We start from the raw sequence: 12940 nt of genomic DNA, 5'->3' as shown, positions 1-12940 counted from the left end.
CTATTCACATCCTTATTTTAGCTCACAAAGAGCGAATGAACATCAGATAGCAAAGTTCAAAAAGAGTATTCTTTCATATGTAATTGAGGGGTGTGTGACTTTGTACATATGCCTGTGTGCAAATATTGCTGACTGGCTCGGCACGGTACAGCCAACACTTTGATGGAGAGCAGCATTATTAGCACATCAGTGTCAAATGAAGCCTGACTACCTCACAATGGCTACATAATTTAGCTTGTGTGTGCAAGTAGGTGAGAAAGAAAAGAAAAAGCAGGGGGAGGAAATGGGAAAACACAATCTGTTCACCTCCAAAGCTACTTAATTGCTTGTTTTGTCCTCCAGCAGCTTTGTTAGACAGCACAAGGATGCGTCATTTTCCTGGCCCTCACCGCTCTATTGTTAAAGTCGTACATATCTACACCCACACACTTGTAGACACCCACAGAGTATTTACCTGACCTGGGCCCACTGGTATTAGAAGTCTGGGTGCGGCATGTTGTTTAAAACTAGTTTATTTCAAGCTGAGTATTTGAATGAAGGAGCTAGCCACTGAATCTATGCTGTGCTTTGGGTTTTCATTCACACTTTGATTAACCCAGTTCCTTGCAGGCTCACATTAAAAAGGTTCCCACATCACTAAACTGTGTCAACGAGAAATCAATGGGGATTTCAGAAGTTCAGTGCGGCTCTCCTTCCACAGCCGAGCTAAAGGACAGGGCAGTCGATAATCTTTTAATTACAAGTGAGATCGTGAACATGTGATGCTCCTCAGGAAGCAGTCAGAAAGCACTGTAATTTTCATGTCTCTCATATTGCCATAGTGACGTGAAGGAAGCCATGTTCCTTAATTCATGGGTCACAGACACAGCAAAGGGGAGATGAGGGGAACTCAAGTCTGATGTAATTTTTCCAAAATTATAAACAAACTACCTAAAATCAAAGAATGGTTAAATGTTAGGAGTCTGAATGGAAATAAAGGATTATAGCTAAAATATGTCACCTATTAAAAAGAAAAGATAAAACATATTCAACTCAAATACTGAGAAGAGATACAAAAGCAAAGTACCTGCATTAAAACAGATGTCAGCCACTCAGTGCTGCACAGTACAAAGTATTAGCGGTTTCTCAGACCTCTTTCTCTTTGCGGTTTGGACAGAATTTCCCTGCCTGTCGTTGGCGGACCGTGATGACTTATGACAGAGTTGCGCAAGACACAGTGTGTGTTTGTGTGTGAGGATATTTATAAGTGCAGCGATTGAGCGCAGGACAAAGCAAACCCCATTAAACTAAGAACGTACAGGACATTTTGAAAAGAGTTTAAAAAGCCAACTCTTCGCACACCAAGGATCTGCTTTTGGAGGCCATTTGCAACTGCATTGCTGCCTTTGCACAGTGGATTCAGAACATGTTCCTACTGTGTTGTAATCTGCTATTGTGAGAGGTAAAATAAAACAGGCCACATTTAGAAGTACAGTTATAATGTTCAGTTTAAGTGTATAATTTTATTATTTTCTGTTTAAATTTAAGAAAAACAACACGTGGAACTTGCTCAGCAGTGAAGAAATATTTCGAACTGAAAATCAACCCTTGGCCTGTGAGTGTAATGTCTGAGAATCTGCGGTTTCAGTGCCAATAGAAACATAGTGAACATTCCTGTGATGACTATGCCATGATTTTCATGCCTTGTGAATGAACACAGTTACTTTAAACTAATGGAAATTAAACAATATAACATACACACTGAAGATGTGTGTTTATGGCTGTTTGAGAAAAAAAGAAAGATAAATACATGCACGCAGATAGGAAGGGAACTTATTTTCTAGAGCAGTATGGAATAATCTTTTCTGGCATAGGGGGAGTTTGAGAGGGAGTTGGCATTGTTCAGAGGATTTCATCTTCTTTGGAATTGAGAAGGATTTAGCATGTGTCTTTCAGACAAAGGAGAAGAGGGCAAAAGGCCAAGAGAAAGGGAAAATGGGATGTATGGAACAGATACAACACATAAAAAAGGGAGGTGGGGACAGTTCACAAAATGAGGAAAAGGCAAAAACCTTCTGACCATGGAACAATTTTGTATTATATTGTGGTCCGTGCCTCACAATGGAGAAAGCTTTGTAAACAACAATGTCAAAGTAAACTCGGACTTCACTGAGGAACTCTTTTGACACGTTTATAGCTAGTCTATAACTCACGGACAGAGAGGGAGGGTTATTGAGGGAGTGATGAGAGTTGCAGATCCAGAAACTTTGTAGGAGGAGTATAATGAAAGCTGAGATGGTTTGGAGGAGCTGGTGAGCAGAGGGGCAAGCCTCTGAGCAGCTGCTGTTGGTATGAAGAGCTGGGTAGAAGAACAGAAAGACTGATTGAAGAAATACGGTTGACTGGGGTATCTTTGAATGCTGCTGAGGCAGAACAGGGGGCCTTATGTAAGGCTCTATTAGTGTGAGTGAGCAAGCAGTAAAGTATTTTGCTGCAGCAGAGCCAGAGCTGCGCAACAAGACTCTCCTTCCCTCTTGATATGATTTTATTTCTCTGGCTGTGTCCCTATGGCCCCGTGCTGGAGGTCAGATAAACAACCTACATGTACACGACTAGATGTGGAAAAAGTATGTGAGGAGTTAGAATACACGTACAATCAATCCACTTTTAACATCGTCTATCTACTTTTGCAATGGAGCAGAAGGTTTGCAGATAACATTCCTTCATGGCCTCCTACTCCACTCTTCACTTATGAAATTGATTTTGCCTTGGTTCGTCTTCCCTGCATAACAGCAGAAGATTAATGTCTCATTAGGGCATTGTACTCACACAGGCAGGGAGGGGGAGAGAGAGAGAGAGAAAGAGAGACGGAGAGAGAAAGAGATGGAGCTTCTCCCAGAGGCCCTCATTTCTGGGAGAGATTCAGAGCCTGGTGCAAAGCTGCAAAACACAGATCAAACAGGAAAAAATGCTTTGACACTAGATCCTCACTTCTCCATAAATCAGGATCCAGTGAGGCTACGGTTAAGTGATTATATGTCTGCTATAATCATCTGTGGTTATAAATTGTCTACACTAGCACCTAACCCAGATCCTGAGGCTGACCTAGCAGACGTGCCAGATGCCTGCTCATGTCCTGATCTGACCCGCACACAAGCCCTACCGCCACCAACCCCCTTTGCATAACTCTATTCATGGAGGGTGACCTTTCACCCCTGCTTGTGTCAGTGCAAGAGCCTTAACCTCTTATGGTCTGGAAGGGGGGGAAAAAAGGGCAACAAAAAAGTGTAGAAATGGCTGCATGAAATTCAGAGTTTTGCAAAACTAACTATAAGACTAACCTGAAAACAGAAAGAGGAAAATATTATTGATATGAAAAAATATAAACGAGATAAACCACCTGAGAGAGGAGTCCTGGACTCTGGAGTCCTCGTCAGCAGTCTGGATGTGGGTTAAACATCCCAGACAAGAGTGGGGGCGGGTGGCTGTTCCTCTGACTCTGACCTTCAACAACCGGCTGCAATGTCTCCTTTGGGAGAAGAGGATTGGTGGTGGGGTGGTTGAAGGGGGACGGAGAGGTGGTCAACGCACTGCCCAGCCTGGTCTAAGCCCTTCCGATGACTGAGCAGTCTGAGTGGACGGCTGGCCGGTAAGTATGTTAAAAACAGAGCTGTCATTTCCACCACCAACACCCACCCACCACCCTCCCCTAGCTGGTTTTTCTCGGGTGTCCTGTTTATGCAGACTCAGTGTTTTCTATTCATGTTATCCTACTGTGGTGACAGTGTACCTGACCAAGGACAGATAAGAAAGAAAAGCGTTTCACATCAATACAAAATACCCCCTCCCCGCTTCATTTCGTCAGACCTCGTTTTTCGGCCCATTCACACTGTGCTTTGTTCTGTTATCAGTGCTCTGGATCCTGAGCTGATGAGTATTGACAGGTAGAACAAGCTCTGCTATGAGGGTGTGGGTGAAAGAGAGACTTTAACAGGACGAGGGAAGGAGAGAGAAAGACACACAAGGCGACAAAGTTGATAAGATGGGTACGAGTGCAAATATATGTGTATGTTTGAATGTATTTGGGTGAATCTGCACAAGTGTGAGTGAGCGAATATCTAGGTTCCTCCTCTTTCCTCGTCCAAGAGCTTTGCCCATGCTTGCCTGAAAGATAGTGACCTACTTTGCAGCATTTGCAAAATGACAAAGACAAGGTGTGAATGCACTGAAAGTTGTACCTGACAAACAACACCTTAAGTGAGACAGTGGAAAACACAAAGACTTTATAGCTTAGGTCTCGGTAAACAAACTTAATCCCCGAAACACAACGGAGGTATTGCCTAAGGTGGTGGGGAGCAAATGAAAATAAATGGGTTTGTTGGCATTAACTAAAGTAGGGCACAGAGTGCAGCAAATGCACAATTAGTCACACCCGCAAGCGGAGATGTGCAAACTCACTGGGGCGGTAAGTGCAGCCTCGCCACTGTGACCAGTACTTGGAAGAAAAAAATGTTGCATCACGCTGCAGTTCAAAAGTGTATTAGTGTTGTGCGAACGTAACTTGGTGAAACTGTTGCACTCCGGTCAAATCCAATTACTGTCGGTAGGTTCATGTGGTACAGTGCCTGTCCAAACTGCTTTTATCATTTCTGATGAGCGCCACATGTAGTTGTATTTTAATAGACAGAGCTGAGATAAGCTTTTGAAAGTTCATCCAATCAACTGAATATTGTGTTTAAAATGGTTTAAACCGAAAAGTGCTTCAGGGTTAAAAGAAAAGCGGATTGTTTCATGGTGAAAGAGGAGAGCAGGGCCTCTTGTCACCAACTGCAAAACAAAAGCCAATTTGAGCAGGGTAAAGACAGCGACTTAATATGAAAGACCAATGGAGCAGCAGCGAGGCCGGGCTGACATGACCACACTGTTATATAATGTTATGCAATCTCCTTTAGCAGCTGTGTAATGTCAACGCAGAGCTCATTATAGCTGTAGCAGTGTGCTGAGATAGCCGTCAACATGCTGTGGAATAGAGATGTTAAATATCGGGATAAAGCCGCGCAGGTGAGGACAGTGAGGGTTTGACCCAACAGCTCCTTTCTCCTTTGTTCTCTCTGATTGGTTCTGAGAGTTTTGTGACGTGATAAATTCACCACAATTTAGTTTAAAAGCGTGTTCAGTCTTGCGCGCTTCCCAGAGACACTCCCTCACATCATACATGACCAGTGGCACGTGAAGCTCACATGATGAAGAAAGAAGGAAAGAAAGGAGGCAAGTGCGGCACACACACACACCCACCACACCTATGATCAACTACACTGTTTTCTTGAACTACACTGTAATCAGCTTACCATCTATCTGCATTTAAAATGCTTATATCCAAACATATTTTGAAACAATCATATACTGTGGTTTAGAAAATAAGGTAGAATGTTGAATGCCTATTCAATAAAGGGCTGCTGAGATTGTAGAGAGTACTGTCCCAGGTATTTGGTTAATGTATAAGTGCTGTTGCTTAATGTGTATAAGCACCAACTTGATTCAGACAGTAACCAATAGCAGTGTAAAACAAAGACTTAGGCACCGCCTGCAGCCTCTCCCAGTCCTCTTCCCTGTTGCATAATCACTTATCAGTACAGTAGGCTTGTCCCTGGATGCATTTTCTGCTTGCTCTGTGTGAAACTGTGCAACTGTGCATGGATGTTTGCCAAAGGACGATTAAAGAATTTCCTGAGTAAACATGTGCCGGTGTAAATCTTTAAAAATTTGCAACAAAGGTTCACTTCCCTGCACTGAAGCAAGAGACATCAAGCAAAACGCAAAACAAAGTTTGTCTTCCTGCCTGACATGCAGAGAGCACGTCAGGCCGAAACATACGCTAGCATGGCCTGTGAAAAGAGGGTAAACAAGTACAGAATATAATGCAAGCAAGACCCTGAGATGCTTGATTAGTGAAAACCATCCAAAACACAGTAAACTGATCTATAAATACTCAACACCAACATCTTGTTACTATCTCATTCCTTTGCTCTCTTTTCCTTCTGTCAAGCGATGGGGAAATCGTGGCCCTCATCTCCAGGTCTGGCTCGCTTAGGGCATATTTCGTAACTATTCTGGATAGAATACCAAACATGTGGTCAGTTGACCAGTACGCCCCCACACCATTCATAACCCAACCACTGTGCTGTTGCAGCTAGAGGGTGCATTCCACTTCCAGTCAGGACTCGGTTATAGAACACAGGGTCGGAGTTGAGCATGAAAATGTTGACTGTTTTTAACACCACAAAGTCCGAAGCAAATTAGCTCCTGGACTGGGCTGAATTGAAACTAGAGCTATGCCATAACAGATAGGTCTGGTAGATAACTATGTGCTCCAGAGTTCACTAGGGTGATTACACATTTGCCCAAACCTCATGGTTAAATGCCACAGTAATGTTAGAAACCCATGAAATGGCCGCAAAACTTGAAGGCGATGTCTTTTCTCTCTCAACACCGATAAAACACAAGAAAACCAAAGATAAAGATACAACGGGGTTTAAGAAGATTAATGGCCTCTGTACCTGTTTCTGGGGACAGGGATGTGGGAGGAAGGGAGCGGTTGTCTTTCTGCCGGTGGTGCGTTTTGCACTTGTGCTGCCCTGAAGCTGTTGGCCAGCTCTGCCTGTTTCCACGGGTTGCTGATGTCCAGATGTTTGAAGCCACCTGGTAAAAGACCGTTGATGCCAGGGCAGTGAGTGGGACTGGCCCTCTTCAAGATCCCAGTGGAGCCAGTGTCTTTATGATCCCCAAGACCAGTCTAGAAAATTAAAATAATGAATGTTAGAGTCAGTCTATCTATTGGAAAATTCATGGCTGTATATCTTGCATGTAAAATAAATACAGTCCTGTTATTGGACCTAATAAATACCCATTTCTTTTCCTGTTGCCCATTTACACATTTTATAAAGTTAAGTATAAGTAACACATATCAGGTTTGCTTGTTATTAGCTAGCATAAGTTCAGAAGCTGAAAAACATAAATCTTGAGTCACATATGAAAAGGAAAACCAGAGAGAACTTTCTCAGATTACTGCTTATAGATTTTGGGTCATCTGCGTTTCAGTCAAGCAGCTGATCTACTTCCCATACCTTGGCTCATGCGCAGTGCAAACTTTGTGAGCTTTGTTTGCAAACTTGTGCTCTGTGGCAACCTAGCTATTCCAGCTCAGGGGTTGTCAAACGTTTTTGAGAGCAAACACATCAAGTAGACCTTTATAAATTATAATAACTATTTAAATCACCATTATATATATTCAAAGGATTAAGCAGAAAGAATCTGAGCGGGAGATGTTGAAAAAGCAACAGAGGTGCAAAGTGCAAGGGATGATGCTGTGGTAGATATATAGATATTATCAGATCACAGAATCCACCGGAGGAAAATTGTGCTGATTAATGTGCACTTGTTGCTGTATTGAAAACCTGCCTGTATTGGCCACCCAGTACTGCTGTGTTATGTGTAACTATCAAAACATATGGAATAATTAGTATTGATGACAATTTTGCAACTTTTTGGCAACTTTAAGGTATTAATAGTTTTCCCAATGTGATATTGATCGGTGTGTTCAAATAATTGGTTAAGTCTATTAATTGATAAAGCGATGAATAAAATATGTTTAAGAAGTAATTGTCACATTTAATATGGGAGATGCAGTTAGATTTATGTTGACATACGTTTGATTGTATCCTTTTTTGGAGCAGGAGAGAGGCGAAGAGATGAGGAGAGCGACAGATAGACAAGACACCGACAGATAGGTGAAGAAGAGGAGAGCATCAGATCAGAATGGACAGACTGAGCATTTGTCACAGTTCGAATTTGTCACAGTTCATAAGGAGCCCTTGTCTCACAATAGAAGCAGAAGTCATGAGACAAGCGTTGGTCAATTTTCAAAACTGGCAGCAGGAACAAATGAAAATAAGAGCAACAAGTTTATCTGTACATTTAAAGATGGTCCTTCAACGTGCTTGTAAATTAATAATCCATATTGGTTCCTACATCTTTGCAACCTCCTTCATTGCACTATTGTCCTCTGGTCACAAATCCATCACATCTGCATAGTAATTAAATGTTAATGTCCGCCCTTGCCCAGCTTGTTGTCCTGCTGCACCGGAGCAGCTTCACTCTATTTGCACATAGTGATTGTGTTTATTTTGTTAGCTTCTTTTGCAGTCTGTTTTTACTGCACGTCTATTTGCACAATCAACACCACAAATTTATTGCGGGACTTTCCACTGGCTGACGTTGTTGTCATACCTCACAATCCTGCGACAATCACATAGTTACGAACACAGAGAGTAGTTTAGACTAGTTGGGTCATCGACATTTTGCAGATGGCCGATGAGAGGTTATCAAACATTTTTGGAAGTAGACCGGGCGGCTGTGGCTGAGTGGGTAGAGCGGTCATCCTCTAACCAGAAGGTCAGCGGTTCCATTCTTGTTTTGGGCAAGATGCTGAAGCTCATAGTAAAAGTGCATGGGTGCGAGTGTGGAAATGACTTTGAGTTGACTGGAAAAGCAATATATATATATATATATATATATATATATATATATATATATATATAAATACAGACCATTTACAAATGGATATAACTGTGGAAATCACCATTGTGAATATTCGATGGATTGAGTAGAAACAATGTGATGAAAAAGCAACAGAAGTAGATGATGATGTGGATGTTGTGTGTCTTATGTGTTGTTTATTTTGAAAAGTGGGTTGGACGTGTTGAGATTTCTGGGCTTGGCAGGCCTGGACTCCCCCCCCACCCATCCTAACAACGCCTCTGCTGTAGCTCCGCCCTGAAGTTGCCGGGGGGGAGGGGGCTGCGTGGCCGGTAGTTTGAAAGTCCCTTCCCCCCTTTCTGCTAAACTTTTGCACACAGAACGAGCCGCCGCCATTTAATCCGTCTGGATGCGACGTAGCGCAGACGTCAGTCGGCGAAATGACCGACACTTTGCCGAGGAGGCTGGAGAGTTGTGAGTCCGGTAAAGAACACACAACACAACACAACACGGTGCGGAGCGGCGGGTGACACACACGTCTCATTATAAGCTGTCAAACTCCCCCAGTGCACAGCGTCACGGTCCATGTTGTGTTTGTTGACACTTGACGGGAGTCGCACATACACACACACACACACACGCAGAAAACAATTCTGAACGTCACTTACTTTTTCCGGGTCGAACATTAAACTCCCTCCCGCGGGGGCTCTTCCACCTTTCACCCCCCCCGTGCTGACGTCCATGACGAACTTGTAGAGCACCGGCCCGCGGGTGAACACCGGCACCGCGGGCCCGCTGTTCCCCGGGGGGAGGACCCGGGCGTCGCGCAGCACGGAACGGCCTGCCCGGCACCCGAAGTCCGCCCCTCCTCCGCCGCCGCCGCCGACCCTCGTCCCAACCGAGGAGTTCTCCGAAATGTATCTGGAATCCATTTTTCTTTTTTTTTCCTTCTTCTTCTTCTTCAGAGCCGGGAGGGGGGGCGAGTGGAGACTAAAGAAAGAAAACCAGCTTTCTAAAGGTTTTAGTGCAAATTGCTGGAGTTTGATACATTGATCGGGGTCGTCTCGACTGGATCCGACTCTGGAACTTTCTACTCTACATGTAAAGTTTGGGGTTTTCTCTCCCTGCACCGCCGCCTCCAGCAGGATCTCCAGCTGCCGCCCGGTCCGGACGATTCAAGCTTGTTTTGCCTCTTTCCTCCAAACCCACGCCACGCCCCCCTCTGCCTCGCTCCCATTGGTCCGCCGAGCGCATAAACATCACATTCTGGCACGCTTCCACGGCGAGGCGGGCGCTGATTGGCTGCCGCCGCCGCGTCAATCACTGTGTTTTTTAATCCGAATGATGTGGGTGGAAGGCCGGGAGGGGGGCGTGTCCTGCAGTTTACCGGCCGGTGTCTGTGGCGGAGGCCGGAGACCTGCGCATTTACCCGCCTGCAGAGCGAGCCGTGCTAGAGCCGTGCTAGAGCCGTGCTAGTGTCAGTGCACGAACCAAACTGTGCAAGCGTGTTATTATCGATGCAGATTGTTTACTCCAGCAGAAGTTTCAAAATTCGATCTATTATGGGATGTGTCTTAAGAGCCCAGTTGTCATCGTGTAAACATTAACATGATGGCGTCTGCAAACACTAAGCAGTGGTGTTAGAAGCCAAGATCTTCTGCTTGTGTACAAATTATGATAGCACGGTATATAAACGTTGAATTACAAGTTAAACAAAATTATTAGCATTGGACTTTGATTCAATTTAAATGTAAATTTGCTTCCAAGTGTTTCAAAAATGGCCCCAGAGTGATAAAAGTGGATTGAGCCATTTCTGTGTTTTGATTTGACTGATGTTTGAACTGTTGCATCCTATTTTTGAACTGATCGCATTTGAGATGTAAAATCTTGAAATGAAGTAGCCGACCTTCTGATACATGTAGTGGAGTAAAAATACAATATTTTCCTCTGACATGTAGTGAAGTAGCAGAAACTGGAGATATTCAGGGGAAAGTACCAGTACCTTTAAACCTAATACATGTACTTCCACCGCTCACAATAACACTGTACTAAATAAGGAACCCAAGACAATTATACTGCAATAAACACGGAGACTGTCATGCTACAGTGGGTTCCAAAAGTCTGAGACCACTTTCCCACACTTATTGATTTACATCCAAGCCAACTTTGAGGTCCAGTTTGTGACTTGATTGCGTTATAAAGTGGACACACTAAGAGACACTTTGCTTTTTTCATTTCTTTGCAATGCAAAAGATAATATTTGAATATGAAAATGGGGGAATATTTTTTTTCCGGTAGCATATAGATACACAGTGGAGAATGTAGTCTCATTGCAAAGTATTTGTTTGTCTGAACTGTTCCTGTTAACATTAGATGCATATACATGATATTAATATCATTTTGTAACAACTTCCTTGATGTAGTCATAGGAAGAGGGACTTTATGAACACCAACACGTTTTATTATTGAGAGATGCAGTATATCATTGTTTGTTTCCCTGTCTCTCAATATAACCTATTTCTAAAGTGCCTGCAGAGCCCCTTAAAGTGTATTGCTTAATACTACACAAACCCATTTTTACTGCAAAATGAATTTATTGTAAGTTACAGTTATTACTGTAAGGCTGCTCCAGAGATTTAACCTGGTATAATTAAGTGCATGAAGCAATAACACCACAGGCAAAAGACAGAGACGCGTTATAATGTGCCACTTTATTAGAAAAGTAAAAACTCACTTAAATATTTTATGAAGGTTAATATAAAACATTACAATCTTTTGCATATCTGCACTGTCACTATATTTTTTATTATATTTGCTATTTTTAGACTAAACCCTGTGCTTTAAGTACATACAACATTGGCTACAGCTGTCACAGCAGTTTTGGCCCATAATTATATCTGAAGACGATTAACAAACAGCATCTGTATCTGCCTGGAAAGCATGAAACACTTTGCATCCACAAAGTACATTGTGTCTGTGATAACCATCTTTTTTTTTTTTCAACAAATATACTGTATACTGTATGTTACATTGGAACAACATCAGAACAGCAACAGAGTATTTTTTACACATTTACATCATCATACTGTATTTCGATTGTGCAGTGAACGTCCGTCTCGATTGGCGTGTGACAGTGCTCAGCAAAAAATATATCAGATCAGTGCTTTCTCTTAGGATAAAGAAACGGTGACGCGTAAAGTGACAGCCAGAGGAGAAGGATTGAGTGTGATAGTGATTTCCTGCCAGCGGTGTCTAAAGCGTAGCCTCAGCAGAGCTTGTTAAGCGCCTCAGCTGTTCGCCATTTCTCATTTCAGACAGTGGTTGAGCCGTTGGTGCATCGTTCATATCAGACGTGGGGTTGGCCTGACCCGCAGCCTCTGTCTCACCCCCATCCCAAACCCCCCCATCCCAAACCCCCCCATCCCAACCCCCCCCTCATATCACTCCCCAGAGTCCCTCAGAACTGGACATCAAACGCCACTCCCCTGCACAGCCAGGGAGCGAGGGAGCGAGGTGGAGCAGAGAAGAGAGAGAGGCCTGTGTCGGTTACTGGAGGCTGAACACAGCCGGGGGAGGAGTGTGTGCAAGGGTCGACCAAGTGGAAGCAAAATGTGCTTCTTTCCCGAAAACTGAAAACGCACATGGCTCAATGTTGCAGTGTGTGTGTGTGTGTGTGTGCCTGCCAGTGTATGAGTGTACACACGCTATGGGGGGGAGGAGGGTCCTTTGGATCCATGTCCATTTGTAGCGATCCTCATCCAACTCCACACAAGCTGTTCTTCATCTCCCTCCCCCACCTTCATCGCTCTGTCTTGCTCCACCAGAGGGGAGGATAAACAATTCTCTGCCATAAACTCTCTGTGCTTTCTCTCTCTCTCTCTCTCTCTCTCTCTCTCTCTCTCTCTCTCTCTCTCTCTCTCTCTCTCTCTCTCTCTCTCCGTCTCTCTCTCTCTCTCTCTCTCTCCGTCTCTCTCTCTCTAATGTTCTCTTCTCTCTTCCTCCGAGTTGTTGCTTTGTAAAAAAAGAGAAAGTAGAATGCTGCTTTGCATCACGCGGCAAAAAAGTACAACAGAAAAGTTCAACGAACAAGAGATCAATTAAGTACCACAATATTTGTTTTCATCTCCATATATCAAAGCATGCACTTTTTTTGATCAAGCAGAAAAAATTGCATCAACAACATAAACATACTGTTTTTATGGCAGTGGCATGAGCTATTTAACCAATGGTATTGTCAGTAGGTAAGAAAAAAGAGAAACAGTGCATAAAATACAGAGTGCAATCATTTGTACATACTTTCAGACGCAGTAGCATTTGTGAGCGTATGCTACTAACATTTTAAAACCCGTGTTTTCTTTGTTTTCTCATGTTTGTCTCAGGCAGGTCATTCTAATGCGTCCTCCGTGTCTCAGCCTGTGAGCAGTTT

At 43.4% G+C, this 12940-nt stretch overlaps 1 protein-coding gene across 2 annotated transcripts in view; it reads right to left on the bottom strand.

The window, feature by feature from the left end:
• Nucleotides 1-9680, bottom strand: part of slc2a4rg (SLC2A4 regulator) — a 39071-nt gene extending 29391 nt beyond the window's left edge. For both annotated transcript variants that reach the window (XM_061075500.1, XM_061075501.1), the window contains exons 1-2: nt 9183-9680; nt 6537-6772 (exon numbers count right to left, since the gene is read on the bottom strand). In XM_061075500.1, the coding sequence (XP_060931483.1) occupies nt 6537-6772; nt 9183-9446 (500 nt within the window). In that variant the 5' untranslated portion in view covers nt 9447-9680. The remainder of the gene's footprint in view (nt 1-6536; nt 6773-9182) is intronic.
• Between the last annotated feature and the right edge of the window lie 3260 nt (nt 9681-12940).

This window comes from Limanda limanda, chromosome 7 (genome assembly GCF_963576545.1).
Source record: "Limanda limanda chromosome 7, fLimLim1.1, whole genome shotgun sequence".
Lineage (NCBI taxonomy): Eukaryota > Metazoa > Chordata > Actinopteri > Pleuronectiformes > Pleuronectidae > Limanda > Limanda limanda.
This window is presented reverse-complemented; position numbering and strand designations above follow the sequence as displayed.